Source organism: Vicugna pacos, chromosome 34 (assembly GCF_048564905.1).
Source record: "Vicugna pacos chromosome 34, VicPac4, whole genome shotgun sequence".
NCBI classification, from domain to species: domain Eukaryota; kingdom Metazoa; phylum Chordata; class Mammalia; order Artiodactyla; family Camelidae; genus Vicugna; species Vicugna pacos.
This window is the reverse complement of record NC_133020.1, coordinates 9,421,907-9,440,841: the sequence shown is the minus strand read 5'-3', so window position 1 is coordinate 9,440,841 and position 18,935 is coordinate 9,421,907. Positions and strand designations below refer to the sequence as shown.

Below are 18,935 nucleotides of genomic sequence, written 5' to 3'. Positions count from 1 at the left end.
AAAAAAAAAAAAAGAGAGAAAAACATGATACATTATGTATTTGATAATGAAATCCAGTGCTGCCTTTTAAGATGCATTTATACTTGAATTTACACTCTAGTATAAGGAACACTGACTAGTGTGATAAGAAAGATCATCTCCTGAGACATTCAGCCACTTCTTGTATTTCCCACCAAACCCTCAAGATGACAAAAGTGGTAAATGGCAACAAGCAGTCCTATCGGAATCCTGGAATTTGAGTGAAGTGTCCTTGCAGTCAGGGGAGCGTTCACACGTCAATGTCTGGGCTCTTGCATATTTGCACATTTTGGGTGCCAAGTGAATGGGAGCTTTATTTAGATTTTAAACTTCCCTTGTCCTTTGCCTTTCTAGTTAACTGTTCCTGCTGCCTTCCTATTTCCAGGGTGATGAAGAGGCCAGCCTTGGGTTACCAATAAGCCCCTTCATGGACCGTTCTGCTCCTCAGTTGGCCAACCTTCAGGAATCCTTCATCTCTCACATTGTGGGTCCTCTATGCAACTCCTATGATTCAGCAGGACTGATGCCAGGGAAGTGGCTGGAAGGCAGCGATGAGTCAGGAGATACCGATGACCCAGAAGAAGAGGAGGAGGAAGAAGCACCCAATGAAGAGGAAACCTGCGAAAACAATGAATCTCCAAGTAAGTTACAGAATCTCTCTCTGAGAGTTTTTCCTAGGGTTATTTTCTTCCTTAGGTCCCGATAAATTTGATGCTTCTTTTCAATCACCGTTTCGAGTCCAAATACCATCTGCTGCATTACTATGGAGCCCCCACCCCTTCCCCAATAGCATAATAATGGGAATCACAGACTATGGAATCCATCATAATATCATGTTCATACAAAGATACTCTCAGTCATGGAGCAAAAAAAACTCAATAATCAAAACCTATTCTTCAGAGTATCTTAATGATGCAGTAATGAAAGGACTTTCAGATACCATCTAGACCAACCATTGGCTTTTAATGGCTTGACTGGGGGTGGGGGAGCCCTAAAGTGGTAAGAGGTAATAATCACACGTTCATTCATCTGATATTTATTAAATACCTACTCTGTGCCAAGCATTTCTTCAGCTACTGAAGATAGACAAAAGCAGAGATCAATCCTTGCCCTGTTAGAATTAAATTCCTTAATAAAAATTTTAAAAAGGGGAATATGAAATACTACACAGAAAGATTAGAATTGTAGATAAGATAGCCGTGGAAGGTCTAAATAGGTTTTTTTAAAAAAACGAAAGAAGCAAGGAAATGATCCATGGAAATAGATGCGGACCAAGAATTCCAAGGAGAGAGGAAAGCAAGCCACTTCAAGGTCCTGAGGTGGCCGTTGGTTGGGCCTTCATGGAGCATCAGGAGCGCTGGGAGGCTGAAGGAGAGGAAAGGTGTGGGGAGGTGGGGACAGCAGGGGGAGACGGTAGGGAGCCAGATGATGGAGGGTTTGAAGGTAGAGCTCTGTAGGTCCCAGCATGGAGTCGGGCTTTTCCTCTGAGTCAGATGGGAAGCCGTCGGCGGTTATGAGCAGAAGACTTAGTGATTCAACTTACCTTTTAACTGGATTGCTTCAGCTGCTGAATTGAAAATATTGTCAAGTTTGGGGTAGGAGCAAGGGTACAAGCAAGGCATTTTTTTTTCATATTCCCAGTGTTTTTATTCCAAGCAGTAGGTACAAAATATAGTGACAGATGTGTCTTATTCTGTATTCTTCATGCTGCACAGGCTCTGATTTGTCCCCCTGAGCACCTCTCATTTGATCTGCTTTTATAGATTTAACAAATCCCTAAATTGACTTTAGTGTACACTTCCTTCTTGCTCTCACTGGCAGTCGAGACAAAGTTAGAAATGCATGTTTTCAGACTTCACTGAGGAACTCCAGATTGAGACATGCTAGACTGTGGATTGAGTTCATGGTCAGAGAAGATGGGTTCAATGGGAACAAAGCTCAAAGTCTAAGAGCAGTTGCTGGGGTCACTCTGCTCTTGCAGTTGTGCCTGGATTGTTACGAGGCTGTTGAAATTATCCAAGTGAGAGATGACTGTGGCTTTGGACCAGGCTAGTGGCCACAGTGACAATGAGAAACGGTCCCATCTGGCCATTGATTTGGAGTGCATCATGTCCCCATTCTACTCCATTCAGCTTAATTGACTATAAAATTAGCTTATTTTTCCTTCATCTCGACGTATTCTCTGCTGTTTCTCCTGCCATAGGGAGAAGGCCCCAGGAGCGTAACTAGTAAAACCAATAACCCTTACAGTGACATTGCACAAATGCTGTCCCTGTGTTCTTGAGAACATGGTATGTAGTTTCTGTCTACCCTCCTAAAGGAAGTACAACTGTAATACTGATCATTTGCAAAGCCCTTACCAAAAATATTACCAACGAAAGACATTATGGTCATTTGTTTCTATGTTTTAGGAGCCAGGAAAGTGCACGCTTAGTTCTCTTTGGCCATCTAGTAAAGAGATACTCTGCCACGGGTATTACCGCATTTTGCCCTCATATAAGTGCCCTGTTGTAAGCGCACATAAGCTGAGATAAAGAACTCATTATTGACCATAGGCGGGTGAGACGGGCAAATTTGGCTTTAGGTCAGATTTTGGCTTACGTTCTAACCAATATATTAACTTTTGTAGAGAATGGGAGGGAAATCAAGAGTTGTTTTCCTGCAATACTCTATTATCAAAGTAATTTTATTTTATTCCTCTGATGCTTATGAGAAGATTTCTATTTAAAAACCTTGTGCTGATCTGGGGATTCAGAGGTGGGAGCCAAGATGGACTTCATGGATTATTTATTCATTTGCTCATTTAATAAACATGCATTAGTTTTTTTTTTAACTTTTTTTTGTCATCCAAAGAGCCAGGTAACTTTCTAAGGACTGGACAGTTTTTCCACTGACTGTTACTGGAAAGAGTAGGCTTAGCCTCTGGAAGAACTTTGTTCCCATGGGTCCTACCTGATGGCTATTTGGACTCAAACACATTGAAACTACACACTCATAATCCAGGCATCAGGAATTGGAGAACCTAGGCCAGGAGATTTAACAGGCTCAACTTGTCAGCACTGGCTGTAGTAGCAAATACCAACAACCAAATATTTGATTTGTCTCTGTTCTTTAGGGTTTGGGTTGCCATAGTGACGTCCAGATTCCGATCTGTGACTCTCCTGACCTTCCCATTTTTATCAAGCTCACAAAAGCGGGAATGGAAATTCTGTGGATTCTGTTTACTAGAGGCATCTAAAAGTCAACTCGTCACCTTACATTAAAATTTAAAATATCCATCAACAATGCTTGGATAACCATAGCTTTTGAAAAATTATCTTTGAAGTATCCCTTTATAGCCAAGACAGTGATAAATGCTGGGCACTGTTAGGAGTCAGTAAAAATTGGCCACATAGAATAGTGGAATTCTAGAAATGGAAGGGGAATCAGTGACCATTCAGTTCAGCTGCTCCATTGGGCAGAAGTCTAAACTGAGGCTCAAGTTAAGTGACATTCCAAGGTATGGATGGTTTCTGCAGGACCAGAAAGGAAACCCAGGTTTTTAACTCCATTGTTATTGACATTAGTAATTTTCATTTCAGGATTCATATTGACTGAGACGGTTAACTTGATTTAGCCTGAAGCTTAGATTTCAGGGGAAAAATTTAAGTACGCACTGATAATTTCAGTAATTTGCAAAACTTGGAGATCTCTCAGGAAACACAGAATAAAATGTTTCAATATGGTATCCTAGGGAAAGAAGGCTTTTTCCCCACCTCATAATTAAATCTGAAAGATTCCCACAGCGAACTAAGAGATTTCTAATGAAGTACTAAGCTGCATTTAGAATTTGAGCAGTGAAAGGCTCTTTGTTCTCATTTCAAAAGGTTCCAGTGCTGAACAATTTGGCTCCCAATACAGGCATGTTTTAGACCACCTGCAGACTCTAATCTACGCAAATGTATTTGGTACAAACTTTCTTCTACGTCACCTTATTCAATTTAATTCCAGAGAGGTTTATTGCTAACGTTTAGCAGCACTAATAAGAGAACAGCTGCTCTCATGGGGACTGCCCGGAAAGGAACAAGAAAAACTGAGCTTTTGTGAGCTTCTTCTCTGGGAATGAACTGCCATGAATGTGTATAACCTTCGGATGGAGTAATCACCTTGAGCCGTAGAATAGGTCCTATAACTATGATTCCAGTCCATCCTTCAGCCAGTGATCATCTGTAACTCTCTGGACTCAAAGGATTAGGTTAAAAAGTATATTAACATTTAAAGATCTCTCAACAGTGGCTGATTTGTACTTACCTACAATAAAAACAATGTAGAAAGAGACAAGTAGATAGCTTTGGTGGAAGAGTAATTTTAAAGATTTGCTCTTGAAAATCAAATGTTCTAATGTATTTTATTGATTTTTATGGAAAGAACTCAGACTTTTTTAGATTTTCATTTATGTGCCCTTGCTAAAAAGCTTTCAGTTGAAGAAATTAATGTCATGCTCCAGGGCCCACGCCCTCTGTCTGCACGCGTTCTGGTCACTGCTAGAGATGTTGCCAGCCACTTCTTCACCCAGTGTATCTAATTCTCATCATTTACATCTCAGCTCAAGCGTCCTGTCCTTTGGAAAAAGTCTGTTCTCTTCCCTCACAGGTTGAGTCTCTTAGGTTGCCACACTTTGATCTGTCAAGAGGAACTACACTGCACACCTGTTAGAAATGGCAAGGAAGACTTTCTTCAAGACTTGCAACAGGAGAGAGAGAAATCAAGGCTCAACTCCATTAAAACAAAGGCAGGAGAGTTCTTAAGCCCTGGGGGGAGCTAATGAAAATGTACTGGAGGATCTCGGAGGGGAGTTAGTCAATGTGTTTAGGCCAGTTGTGTTTGCTGGCTGGCGCTTATTAAAGTTAGGCTCCTACCCTCCTACGGAGAAGGGCGATAGGGACCCTGTCTTTCTTAGTAATTGCAGTTCCAAGGGATGGCTCCCAGGTCCTGGGGGAAGATGTTCCTGGATTGTCAGACTGGTTAGAGGCTGGGAGAAGATTTATCTCCTTTACAAAAGGGCAGAGAAAGAACTTGCAATTACAAGTTTGGGGGGGGGTTGTTAATTGGATGTATGATTGACTTACAATGTTAGTTTCAGGTGTATAGCAAATGATTCAGTTACATATATATGTATGTATGTGTGTGTGTGTGTACACATACATTCTTTTTCAGATTCTTTTCCATTATAGGTTATTATAAGATATTGAGGATAGTTCCCTATGCTGTACAGTAGGTCCTTGTTCTTTATTTTATATAGAGTAGTTTGTGTCTGTTAATTCCAAATTCCTAATTTATCCCTCCCCACCTCTTTTCTTTCCCCTTTGGTAACCGTAAGTTTGTTTTCTGTATCTGTGGGTGTTTTCCTATTTTGTAAATAAGTTCATTTGTATCAAAAGTGATATCGTATGATTGTCTTTCTCTGTCTGACTTACTTCACTTAGTATGATAATCTCTGGGTTCATCCAGGTTGCTGTAAATGGCATTATTTCATTCTTTTTTATGGCTGAGTAATACTCCATTTTCTGTATCTTCTTTCTCCAGTCCATCTGTTGATGGACATTTAGGTTGCTTCCGTGTCTTGGCTGTTGTAAATAGTGCTGCTATGAACACTGAGGTGCATGTATCTTTTCAAGTTAACAGTTTTATCTAGATATAGGCCCACGAGTGGGATTGCTGGATCATATGGTAAGTCTATTTTTAGTTTTTTAAGGAACCTCCATACTGCCCTCCATAGTGGCTACACCAGTTTACATGCCCACCAACAGTGTAGGAGGGTTCCTTTCTCTCCACACCCTCTCCAGCATTTATCATTTGTAGACCTTTTAATGATGGCCATTCTGGCTGGTGTGAGGTGATACCTCATTGTAGTTTTGATTTGCATTTCTCTAACAGTTAGTGGTGGTGAGCATCTTTTCATGTGCTTGTTGACCATCTGTCTGTCATCTTTGGAGAGATGTCTATTTAGGTCTTCTGCCCATATTTTGGTTGCTTTTTTTTTTGTTATTACGGTGGATGAGCTGTTTGTATACTTTGGAAATTAGTCCTTTGTCAGTCACATCATTTGCAAATATTTTCTCTCATTCTGTAGGTTGTCTTTTTGTTTTGTTGATGGTATCCTTAGCTGTGCAAAAGCTTTCAAGTTTAATTAGATCCCATTTATTTTTGCTTTTATTTCCATTACTCCAGAGGACGGATCCAAAAAAAAACACTGCTGTGATTTATGTCCGGGAGTGTTCTGCCTATGTTTTCCTCTAGGAGTTTTACAGTATCTTGTCTTGCAGATTTTAATGTCTTCTCCTTATCCTTAATTTTGTCAATTTGATTACTATGTCCCTTGGTATACTCCTCTTTGGGCTGATCCTGTGTGGAACTCTGTGCTTCCTGGGCTTGGGTGACTGTTTCCTTTCCCAAGTTTGGGAAGTTTTTGGTTATTATTTCTTCAAAAATGTTCTCAGGTCCTTCTGTGGCCCCTCTAATGCAAATATTAGTGTGCTTCATGTTGTTGCAGAGTTATCCTCATTTCTTTTCTTTTCATTCTTTTTTCTGTTCCGCAGCAGTGATTTCCAATAATCTATCTTCTAGCTCACTGATCCGTTCTTCTGCCTCATTTAATCTATTCTTGGTTCATTCATTTCAGTAATCTTATTCTTCAACTCTGGGTATTCTTTGTATTTTCCAACTCTTTGCTAAAAACTCTGCTCTGTGCAGGTATCCTCCTCTAGAGTTTTTGGAACATCATCATTACTCTAAACTTTTTCTCAGATTGCCTGTCTGCTCATCGCTTATTTCTTCTTCTGGGATTTTATCTTGTGCCTTTTCCTGGGAGATATTCCTCTGCTGCCTCATATTGTCTTTCTGTTTGTATTCTTAGGTAGGTTCGTTACGTTCCTTGACCTTGGAGAAGAGGCCCATTGTGGGAGGCATCCTGTGCGTCCCAGCAGTACACTCCTCTCTTGTCACTCAAGGGCCAGGAGCCAGCTGGTCCCAGTATAGAGTGTGGTCTGTGTGTGGATTCCTTCCACAAGCTTTGGGATTGTTGTTTTCTTATTTCTGGTATCTGCCCCCTGGTGGATGAGGCTGGACTAGAGGCTTGTGCAGGTTTTCTGGCAGGAGGCGGCACTGCCTGCCCACTGCTGGGTGAAGCTTGGCCCTGGACCTCTGGTGGGTAGGGCCGTGTCTAGAGGTGTTTGTTTGTGGCTCAGGGAGTCTGTTGATTGATAGGTGGGGCTAGGTCTTGGTGCTAATGATCCAATCAAGATTTCAGCCGCCAGGAAAGCTCACATAGATGAACACTCCTGGAATGACCGCCACCAGCTTTTTTGTCCCCAAGGTGAGCCATGGCCATCCACTACCTCCCCAGGAGACCCTCCAAAACCAGCAGGCAGGCCTGGCCCAGGTTCCTATGAAATCACTGCCTCTGCCCTTGGACCCAGTGCACATGTGTACACTTCCCAAGAGAATGAAGTCTGTTTCCCACAGTCCTGTGGGGCTCCTGGGGTTAAGCCCTGCTGGCCTTCACAACCAGATGTCCTGGGGTCTTCTCCTCCCCCTAGTGCCACCTCGGGCTGGGGAGCCTGACGTGGGGCTCAGAACTCACTCCTGTGGGACGGCCTCTGCAACTTAATTCTTCTTCAGCTTGTGGGTCGCCCACCCCAGGGGGCATGGTGCTCAATTAAATTGCAGGCACGCCCTTCCTACCATCCTGGAGCTCTGGTTCCCTCTTTGTGTTTCCAGTTGAAGATCTTTTTTGCTAGGTTCGTCTTTTTCTCCAGTGGTTGTTTAGCAATCAGTTGTGGCTTTGTTGTAGTGAGGAGAGACGAGCTCGTGGTCCTACAACTCCGCCATCTTGACCAGAAATCTGAAATTGGTTTTATTACACTTTCTCAATCAAGAGCTGTAATTCTGTGAAAATCGTCTTTAGAACTTCTGTATCGAAAGCATTAAACTGTATGGTCGCACGACTATAATTATTTAAGTGCAGACTTGCTGAGCCTCGTCATGAATAAGAAATGTTCAGGTCTTTACAAGACTCCCTTAAAGAGGCTACAGTCTAGTAAAGGAGTTGATTCTTAGAATATATGAGAACAAGATAGGTGCCTTAAAGTATATACATTATTTAGGACACTGGAGTTCTGTCCCTTGTAACAAAAACACTCAGATGAGTATATGCCAAAGGGAAATGTTCTGGTTCATGTAAACGATGTATCAGAGCTTGCTTGTACCTGTTCTTATCTGTGACTTACCTGCCTGACAGCATGTTCTTTTAACCTTGCTTTCAGAACTTGCTTGTACCTGTTCTTATCTGTGACTTACCTGCCTGACAGCATGTTCTTTTAACCTTGCTTTCTTTTCATGGAAATGGAATTAAATAGTCAGCTCTGTTCACTTCATTCCAGACACACGAGCAGAGAAGAGCCCCAAACCTCATTTCCTGACCCCATGCTCGTTCTGTGCTGCTGGGAAAAATCTCAGCTGACTTGTGTCACATGCCCACCCACTGGCCAATCACTATGTGACACAGTTGTGTTGTCAGGAGAGGGATGAGGAACTAGAGTCTGACCACTTCTAGAAATGCGTAGCTGAAAGGAAGTGACTGACTTTGGGTGCAAAGTTACCAGAAAAAGAAAGAATGATCATGAGAAAGAAGAAAAGAAACAGTATCAAGAGAGTTTAGAAGAGACAAATTATTTCTTAGAAGAGGAATTCAGCAAAATCTAATTGGGTGTTAAAATCATAAATGGACATGAAGTCTTGGACTGAGAAGAGCATTTCGGCATGAGGGCCAGCACGAGCATGCGTGTGGGGCAGTTCACTGCACAAAGAAGGATAAACAGAAGCCAGGTTGCAGGCGGAGGAGGACTGTGTGTGTGCCCGCTTGGGGGAGAACTGTTGAGAGGAGTTGGAAATTGGTCAGTAGGAAGGAGAACAGTTGTAACAAATCACCTTTAAAAGAGATCAGTCGTGGGGGGAGGGCATAGCTTGGTGGTAGAGTGTGTGCCCCAGAAAGAAATTAGCCTGGTAGACTTTGGTGAGTTGAATTGGTTGAGAAAGCAAAGGAAGACGTAACAAGAAGTTATTCCAATAATCTAGGTAGAAAATCTTGAGAGTCTGAATGGAGTGGGAGTCACAACTCTAAGATACAAACAGAACTTTGTAGTGGATGTTACCAGAGACTGAATACTGTTCCCAGTACGTCTCAGTGATATAAAGCCATCTTCCCTTTCTTTTCCCTCCTCTCGAAAATTATTATTCACAATATACAAGTCAGGTGATAAATGCATGTATCCATTTGGTACTTAACTCCTATTAATAATGTGAAGAGAGAGAACTGTCATGTAAATATGTAGTCTAATTTGGTGTTTTCTCAGGAAAGAAAACTTTCAAAGGGAGAAAAATCTACTGCCAAATAACTCAGCACCTCCTGCAGAACCACAAGATGTGGAAGAAAGTCATTGAAGAGGAACAGCGGCTGGCGGGCGTAGAGAATCAGTCCCTGGACCAGTGCCCCCAGCCGCATTCCTCAGAACAGATCCAGGCCATCAGGGAAGAAGAGGAAGAGAAGGGGAAGCCGAGAGGAGAGGAGACCCCACCCCCAAAGCCAAACCAGTGACAGTGGATAGGATGAGCTGTGTTTCCGAACAGAGTGACTTGTCACAGACTCCTTTCAAGCCAGCACAACACTTAGACACAACACTGTAGAAATACATGAAGATGGGCAAACGGCTGTTTGCATTGGGATTCTTCACATTTTCTGTGTTTATTTTTACAGTGAGGTTAATGAATGAGGTTAAAAAAAAAAAAACTCTTGCTCAGAGAAGCTTTCACATTGTAACACCAGCTTCTAACGGATTTTTTTTTAAAGGAAGACATAGATATGTGTGTGTGTATATAAGTTCTCACGTACATACATGTAAAACATATTCACAGACACACACATACACACTGAAAGCCGGGATTACTGGCGCCACAGTTTAGTAACATTCATATTAAGATATATAGTGGTCACTGTGATATGATATAGTCAATATAAAGGAAAAGATGAAGGAGAAACAAACCACAAAGGAGATGGTGCGGCTTAGCAGGAAACCAGTGCAGCAAATGTGGGTTACACTAAGCAGCTTTCGCTCTTAGTACTGAGGGATAAACGCTCCAGAGCATTGTTTGAATTCTTACACATCCTGCCAACGTTGCGCGTGTGTGTGTCTGAGATAGAGAAGATGGAAAGGGTGCTTGCGTGTATGTACATCTGTGCGTATGTAGAGATTTTTGTGGTTTCAGTTGTTCCCAGAATTGCAGCCGACGACTCAGCACATGTGAACAAACAGGATGAAATTCACTCTGGAGGGTCTCTGACAGACAGCCACTGCGCACACCTTCCACCTGGCTTCAGGCAGAGCCCCTCTGCGGAGGGAGGGGATGGGCAGGCTGGGGGAGAGGCCCCTGGGACTGGCACTACTGCCATGCACCACTTGGAGGCTCTCTGTCACCAGCCTTAAAAACCAGGAAGACCGAGGCATTTTCCAGTCTCTTCGCCTAATGAATGTAAAGGAGCGATTCGTCTGTGAGTATGTCTGTTACTCACCTAAGAGCAGGTCACCAGTTAAGGGGATGCATTCTTCACGTGGAGATGCGTAGGAAGGAGCTGGAGTCAGGTCTTCCCATCAGGTTAGAGTTCTAAAAGGTTGCCAGAGAAGACTTGGGAAATGGCTCTTCACAGGGCTCTCCCATGTCTCAACGGCTGCAAAACAGAAGAAAAAAGGCAGGCAGGGAAACAGAAACCCACTCTGGGATCAGCAGTGAAAGGTGAAGGGCTTCAGCCTAGGGCCTGGTGGTTTTGACACAGTGCAAGCCTGATTCTTGGCCACCGCTGACGAGTGGCTTTTGGGTGGCGAGGGTGCAGCGACAACCCTGCTGTGGTATTTATTCCAAGTGCGGTGTGCTGGGGTGGCTTCTCGTGGCAAGGAAGACGCCAGAGGGATGTGGCGGGACTGGGCCTATAATAGTCTTTTTCGTTTTTTTTGGTTTTTTTTGGTTTGTTTATCTACACTTGTTTATGCTGTGAGCCAAGCCTCTATTTAAAAAGTTGATACTCACGTTCAATATTTTATTTCATATTATTATATTTGTCATGAATAGTTATCTTGGTGTAAATATACAAGATTTGTTTTTGTTTCTGTAGATAGTAAACTTTTTTTTTTTAAGGGAAAAGGGAAACTTTTATAAAGTTCTATTTTAATCACCATTTTGATACATTGTAACTATCTCCAAGCCCAGTAAGAGAGTGATGACTTATTTGCATGGAGGTCTATGACTAGCCACTCATCTACATATTCTAATTTAAATGATAACCTGATACAGTTATTTTATGCCAATTAAATGAGGATGCTGCAAAGAATGTTTTTTCGCTAGTAACTTTTGGATCCATGTCACCCAAGTGAAAGACTTTCTTAATATCAAGTGTTTATAAATGGTGTCCATTTCTTCCCAGCATTTTTTCATTATAACTCTTCCTTTAGTACCACACCCGGACCTGCTCATCATCTAAACAATCTCAGTTTCCAGTAACCCCTGCTGCTGGTTTCTACTTTATATTCCCTCTGAAATCAGAGAAAAGCATGTTTACATTTAAAAAATGCCTTTGTTGCTCATAAATGGATAGGCTTCCCTTCTGAAGCAATGATTTTTACAATAATCCATGGCATTTTTTAAATAAGGTAAAGATAATACAATCAAAATAAATGTGGTTTCAAGGCAAATTTCTCAATAAGTAGGAAAATATGAAAAGGATCAAATGGATGCAGACTCTACCTAAATAATGAAAATCCTTTCTCTCTTTTTTTTAACACCAGGTCTTCATTATTCCTTTTTTTTTTTTTTTAAAGTATTGCCTATGTGTCTCTGTTTGTAAAACTTACTGTGAGTCAAATACATTTCCCCAGTGAACGTAACTATTCTCCTTCCATTGCAAATAACAGAAGGGGGAAAAAAAGCATTTATACTCATATACCTCTTGGATCTAATTAACAAGAATAATATTTTCCCTTGCTCCAAATGCCATATGTCTCTAAAACAAATCAAAGTCAAGGGAAAATCTAGGTGTGCAAGTAGAATGGTAAATAGTTGTGGGTTCATAACTATACACTGGCAGCTTCATCAAAGCTATACGACCCCAGATAGGGGCCAGCCTGGCTGCCAGAGAAGAAGTTTAAGAACACACTGCCTGGTTTTGTTTTATTTTCAAGTACATGAAATAATGATGGCCAAAGCAGTGAGAACCTCATCAGTCTAGGCAGAGGAATCATTTTTTTTTCTTCAAAAATAAATTGCCAACATATTAAAGTTAGAAGTCAATTCAAATAAAGGAATGGAGAGTCATCAAGGGTGTGACTTTCATACACACCTGGTACATCGCAAAGGATGCCCCAGGACATGACACCCTATTTTCTGCTAGTGATGGTCTCCCCGCCCTTGGGGACAGCAATATGACTGTGTTCACTTCCAACTCTGGAGCTTACTTCCTGTGGTGCCAGTGTATTTGTTGCAATTTACTACATTTTTATATGAGCCTAATTATATAGGTGCCATTAGATAAACTCAGGTCTCTCAAATGAAGGAATGTCTTGCCCGTTTAGGGAAAAGGGTAATTGTATAGACAGCCATGGAACTAAGGTAGGAAAGGCTGGAACTGGTGGCCTTGCTCCTCTGTTAAGGAAAAGACCAGGTAGACTGAGAGTCTCATTGATGTCATTTCCAGCATGCCAATGGAATGTCTTTCTGGTTATCTAAGCCAGTCTTGAGAATATTGTTTGCTTGGTGAAAACACCACTTTAGCATATTTTTTACACTATAATTTGTTTTTTTGTCATTTCTGTAAGACCTGGGTTTGCTCTCAGTTGAAGATGGATACGGTAGCTTTGTACCGGGATTTATCTATGTTGGTCTTCATCTGAGCAGTGAAGGAATTTCCTCCTATTATGGCTAGGAAAATATCCACTTTCTAGAAACAGAATCCCCAATTGTGTCTGTTCCGTTTTGATGCAGTCCCAGAACGAATCCTAGCCATTGCAGTCCCAGTAAAGCTAAAGACAAGGGACTGCATGTCACGCAGACGTCATAGTACATGTATGCATTACGATTTCCTCATGTCCCTGCCTCTCTTGATTTGCAATTTTACAATGTCCCCCTGTCACTTTCCCAGAGAACTTTCTTTGAAGGTAAAAGCTGTGCAAAAGGCATGAGACTCAGGCCTATTTTTTTTTTGTTTGTTTAAATGATGGAAAAATATAAATTATTTTCTAAGTAATAAAGCTATGAAAATTATCATTGTAAATAAAGTCTAAAGTTTGAATTGACTGCTTTACAAAAGTGAACTGTTTGTGTGGTGGACACCTCCTGACCAATGAGAAGTGACTCATCCAAACATCATCTCTGTTCTAATTGGGCAGGTATTTTTGGTGCTTCCAAGTCAGTGTGGGGATCACCCCTGTCCTTGTCATTTAGGGTATTTCTAAAATAATAATGAAAACCACAAAAAAGGTCTTGTCCTTCTCTCCATCCTAAGTCTGATTCCCACCTGATGCTTCTCCTGGTGTGTGTGCCATTTTGGAAATCAACTGCCTTTTCCAGCTGGCAGAAGGCTCCAGTAAAACAGGGTTCTGTCAACTTCCAGGGTCTAGAGGAAATCGAATTCCCTGTACTCTAGAGATGATCAGGTAATGAATGGGTGTGGGAAAAAATAAAATCTGAAATGCTAACAGCTCAACTCCAGACATTTCAGCACTAAAATATCTACATACTCCGAAACCAGTTTCTTTCATTTACCCTCTCTCCTAGCAAGCAGCAAAACAGTGTATGACCGGTCATTCACCTCTCTCATGAGTTTTCTATGAGTAAAACTATGAACTTGCTGATCCTGTCAGTCCATTTTCCTAACCTACTGAACAAAATGGAACTTTAGGAGACCAGTTCGCCATTTTAGGTCAAGAGTGTTCCAAAGTTAAATTATTCTTAGCATCTCTAATCAGAGGGAAATATACCAGTTTTAGGTCCTACAGGAGTATCAGTTTGTTCTCTAGAAAAATACTCAAATTACTGAAAATTTGATTGGGAGTACATTAAACTTTAAGCACTGACTCAATTAATTACAAACAATGCATTCGATAAAGAACTTAAGTTGGGGTTTGCATAACTGTTCGTAGTTTTGCACTGATGAACCGTGGCCAGAGAGGAACAAGAACATACTTTTCATTCTTTTGTACGCACCGTGGACGTTGGGCAGTCTGTGCTATTACCTAACACATTTCATCTGTTAGAGCGATGCTGTTTCTACCTTATCTGCACTGATCCTTAAGTTCACACAGTCAGATCACTCTAACAGTAGGCTAACAATGGAGACAAAAAATAATTGAGCATTTTGTTGCTAAGTGTGTTTGAAGACACAAAATTGAAGACTAAGGCATTGTTTAGTTAGTGGAACTCAATATGCTGATTCAAAACTACTGATCAGTATAAATTGTGTTAGCAGAGCTAAGACTATAGGCTATAATGTGATGATGTACAGACGGAAAACAAAATTGGCTTTTGACATATGCTGAAAGCTTTTATGAATCCAAATTTCCCATCTAAAGGCAGCTAGTTCTTCTCCATATCCTACTTTTACAGTTGATTACCTTGATGGGCACTGGTATGGATTTCTGCTTCCCTGAGGCATTGTGGAGCAAAGAAAAGGCAAGCTTTCTTATTGATAAGAAATACTGAACATAACCAAGTTCAGACACATTCCTTCATTATTTCATGTCAAGAAGTGGTTTTTTGATCATGCTAATAATTCTAATCAAAAATGCTTCAAAGAGAAGAATATTAAATCCTATGTAAGTACTATCAAGAATTTTAAATTTATTTTTTGGAAGCAAAGCTGTTACAATGTTTTAATCAGCTAAAATGAAACCCATAAAATGACATTTCATTGTATAGAGACACTAAATATTTTGATATAATCACAAGTAGTATGTAACAGGAAACTGGAAAGAAGAATATTTAATTATTTTTCTAATGCCCCTCATGCCTCAGGGAAGAAAATGTTTTATGAAGAGTCCAATAAATATGTGAAATAGGTAAAAATAAATTTAGTCCCCATAATCAAATTAGAGTAAGTGTACAGATTATAGTCTGAGTTATTCCCCCCTAAAAAGGAATGTATTATCCAGTGATTTGTTGTGGATTAGGTTATTTTAAAATAAATGTTTTGTTAATACAGGTTATGTTTTACCATATTCTAACGCCAGTAACAACCCCAATACTTATCTTCATTACTAAGAAAAATCTTCTTAATCTTGACTTTCATAGAGGAAACACTGACCAACCAATAAACCACACACACCATGTTCATCTGCCAAGAGCAGTCAAATGGCAGGTTGGAATTTGAAATTCACAAATAGAAAATGGATAAAAAATGTTTTTAAAGCTTAAACAGTTTAAATTTTTGGTGTCAGTAGAAATACCTATTATTTCAAATGAAACACACGATAGCAGAGAATTATTTCTTCTCTAAAGTGGAAAAACAAAGTCAAACTCGGGAGCAAAGTATGACTTCTCTCCAATTTTACTTCTCTAACTCAAAATTAGTAAAGGAAAATTCATCAGAAATTCTCTTCTGCTAAAATAAGGAGAAAGATGCCTTTCACTTCAAGTTTTAACTCCCCACACCCAGTCTCCATTGTGCAGCCCATGGTACCAAACAGCAGAAAAAACAGCTGTGGATTGGGAGTGAACACTACATAAAACATGAAGGACCATCCCAGGACACCTTGCCATCCTTCTTCTGGCAAACCAATTTAGTTATCAGTTACTCTGGAGTAAAGGGACTAAATGAGTCCCTGTTTCAACCCTGACTTCCTTTATGACAATCAGCACTTACACAATTCGGAATGTGAACTAGCCCTTAGCTCTTGGAAACTGCTGCTAGAGTAACTTTTGAATGAAAGGATTTTTTTTTTAATTCTTATTAATTTTACTCTCTATCTAAGAGCAAAATATTCAGATGCTTTAATGTGAAATTAAAATTGTTTAAAGATGTTTTGTGTATATACGCTGTTGGTGGATAGACTTTTCATCACGTTTTCTTTAAAAATGAACTGATTATTTTTATGACTCAAAACCCCATATTATACCAGATATTTCAATTCAGCTATGTATAATAACCCAGTACTCGAGTATTGCTATCTTTAAATAACAACCCTGACATACCTATTTATCACCTGTCAGTGGGGTTTCAATGGCTTGACTTTAAGTATGTATTTGTTCATTAGTTTAAAAAATCACTATTTTTAATACTCTGTAAAATATGTGCATGGGATTTTTGCCGTATTATATTTGCATATGTATATTTTTCCATTTTTTTCCCATTTATGAGTGTCAGTTCATTTCCTAATACATCCTCACAGAAGAAAGCAAACCATTTTGGTTTGAACAAGAATAATTTGTTAGTTGACAAGCACTGAAAATAAATATCACTGAACCTACCACCTTCTGATATTTCTTCCTAGAAATTTTTTAATCATACAAATCACAAAATGAAAATTGGTGCTTTTATATTTTATAGATATTCTGAAACTCTCAATGCAAAAGAATAAAAACAAGATTCTCCCTAGCTTTCTATAACAGTATTAGGATATGCAACTGAAAGAACTTTAACTTGAATTCAGAGTGTTTTGGGTTTGGGTTGGTTCAGTTAAACTGATTTGGTTTTTGGTGTTAATTTTTTTTTTCTGATTCTCGATGAAGCAGTTGTTCTGATCAGTCATTACCTCTTACTGCTAAAAACTTTCCTTGGAAAGTTCAAATTAGTATGTCCCAAATATTTGTCCTGTTGGATATTTGTAAACCAGAAAGTGTTGAATTAATTTAATTTAGTATTCCTAAAAAAGCAATATTTTGAAATAACTGCCAACCAAAGCAACAGTGTAAGGGATGTCATTTGTACATGATCATTTTTAACAATGTAATTCTCACCACTCTCAACAAACCTGAATGTTTGTTAATAAGTTTCCAAATCCATTGACTTTTAGAAACAAAAGAGTGAGGCACTGGACTCACGTGATCATTTTGCAATGGAAATAAATCCTGTCCTCGCACCTGTATCTTGCACTTACTATATATAGCAATACTGCCTATCATCATGCCACAAGTATTTGTTACGTGACTTAGTTAATGGCTGATAAATGTTTTGTAAAATGTAGAATCTGTACAGAAAAAATATTAGATGAACTGTATTTATTTTTATTATTTTTTAGCTTAGACACTATAATGATGCTCCTTTTTCCCAGAATTACTGGAAGTGCCTCTTGGTTTTATATATACATATATATTAATGTTATGGTAAATACAGAACTCAAAATTATTAGAATTGTGTCACAGATGATCAGTGTGGATGTTATAATGTGAAGATAATGTATCATACAAATATAATTCTGTGGTATCATGTTTGTTGTAGTCATTTGTACAACCCAAGTCTTCCATCTAGTTTGGAAGGCATCCTTTGCTCTCATATCCAAATGCAGTAGGCTGTTTCCCACCTACACCGTAGTGAGACATCCACTGGCCTTCCTACAATTTCTAAGGACTCCTGGGGGTTTCTGTTCCCATGGTCATACCCCTCCCCCTATCACTGATGAATCCTTAGCTGCATTAATTGTCATCTAATTTTCTGCAGCTAAGCTGTGCCCTTTCTCTAATGAACAGTTAGCACCAAAACCAAGATACCTGGAATTCTGGTATTTAAATTCAGAGTCCTATGAAATAGTGCTGCCATTTACATCATGAATGCTACAATTTATCCTATAAAAATCATCTATGGATTCCCAATATATGGGATGGTTGGTTGTACCAAGTCAGAATTGTTTTTGTTCTGGGTATTTAAAAGCACTATAAAATTCTGAATGATTTGAAAACACTCAAATATAGTTTGATTTCCTCCATTACCTATGAGATGAAAGTCTAACTTCTAAGCCTAATATATTCAAAGCTCCCCTCACTCTGGCCTCAAACCATGTCCCCATCAAAGGAACCAGCCATTTATCATTTATATTTCTATATCTTAGGCAAATCAAATTAGTGGAGTATTTACACACTATACATTTTTTTCCCTTCATGCACGTATGCATAGACACACACACACACGAATTCTTCCAACTACACACAGCACAACAGGGCAAGATTGACTATGTCTTCTTGAGTTGTGGGTTCTGTCCCTCCTCCAGGGCTTTCCTCTTATGGTGATGCTCTGGTCCTCAGTGGAAGGGAGGCAATAACTCGGTAGATGGTACAGTCTGAACCTTAATCACCGTCCCTTCAGTTAGGCGCTATCAAACTGGCCTTAAGTAAGGAAAGTTAATTTACCTGACAGGGTATAAGACATGATGACAGGTAAGTTCTAATGGAGCCTGAGATCCAGGCCAGAAGAAAGGGATGGCCAAGGTAACTGCCTGGAAAGCCTCAGAGATCAGAATAGTGTGTCTGTCCTTGGTCACACCAATCCACACTTGGTCCCACTCTGCAGATCACCCCTACACCCACGAACCATATGAGGTGGAGCTTGGGAAATGGGTATCACACCCTGACCAATGAAAAGAAAAAAATGAAATCAGTTCTTAAATAATTAGAAAACCTTCTGCTTATTAGTATAGCTCTAGACAACATTCTTGCTTCTTTTATCCTGAAGTAACTTCATGTCCACATCATTTTTCTGACATCGTTGCTGGCTTAAGAAAAGAGACCCAGGTCCACCCCTGCTGAAATCTGACAGGTGTGAAGAGTTGAGTGGCCCATGCTGTCTGGGATCCTCTGGGCTCTGGGACCAGAAAGGGCTGGATAGGGGAGGGGAGGTGTTGCCTCAT

The 18,935-nt window shown here is 40.0% G+C and overlaps 1 protein-coding gene and 1 long non-coding RNA gene across 4 annotated transcripts in view; one reads left to right on the top strand and one right to left on the bottom strand.

The window, feature by feature from the left end:
- PDE3A (phosphodiesterase 3A) overlaps positions 1–9,874 on the top strand; it is a 285,788-nt gene extending 275,914 nt beyond the window's left edge. For both annotated transcript variants that reach the window (XM_072954755.1, XM_006199915.4), the window contains exons 15-16: positions 404–659; positions 9,411–9,874. In XM_072954755.1, coding sequence (XP_072810856.1) covers positions 404–659; positions 9,411–9,652 — 498 coding nt within the window. In that variant the 3' untranslated portion in view covers positions 9,653–9,874. The remainder of the gene's footprint in view (positions 1–403; positions 660–9,410) is intronic.
- LOC140691348 (uncharacterized) overlaps positions 61–18,935 on the bottom strand; it is a 38,443-nt gene continuing 19,568 nt past the window's right edge. For both annotated transcript variants that reach the window (XR_012066971.1, XR_012066970.1), the window contains 2 exons: positions 10,625–10,780; positions 61–636 (listed from right to left, as the gene is read on the bottom strand). This is a non-coding gene — a long non-coding RNA (uncharacterized lncRNA). The remainder of the gene's footprint in view (positions 637–10,624; positions 10,781–18,935) is intronic.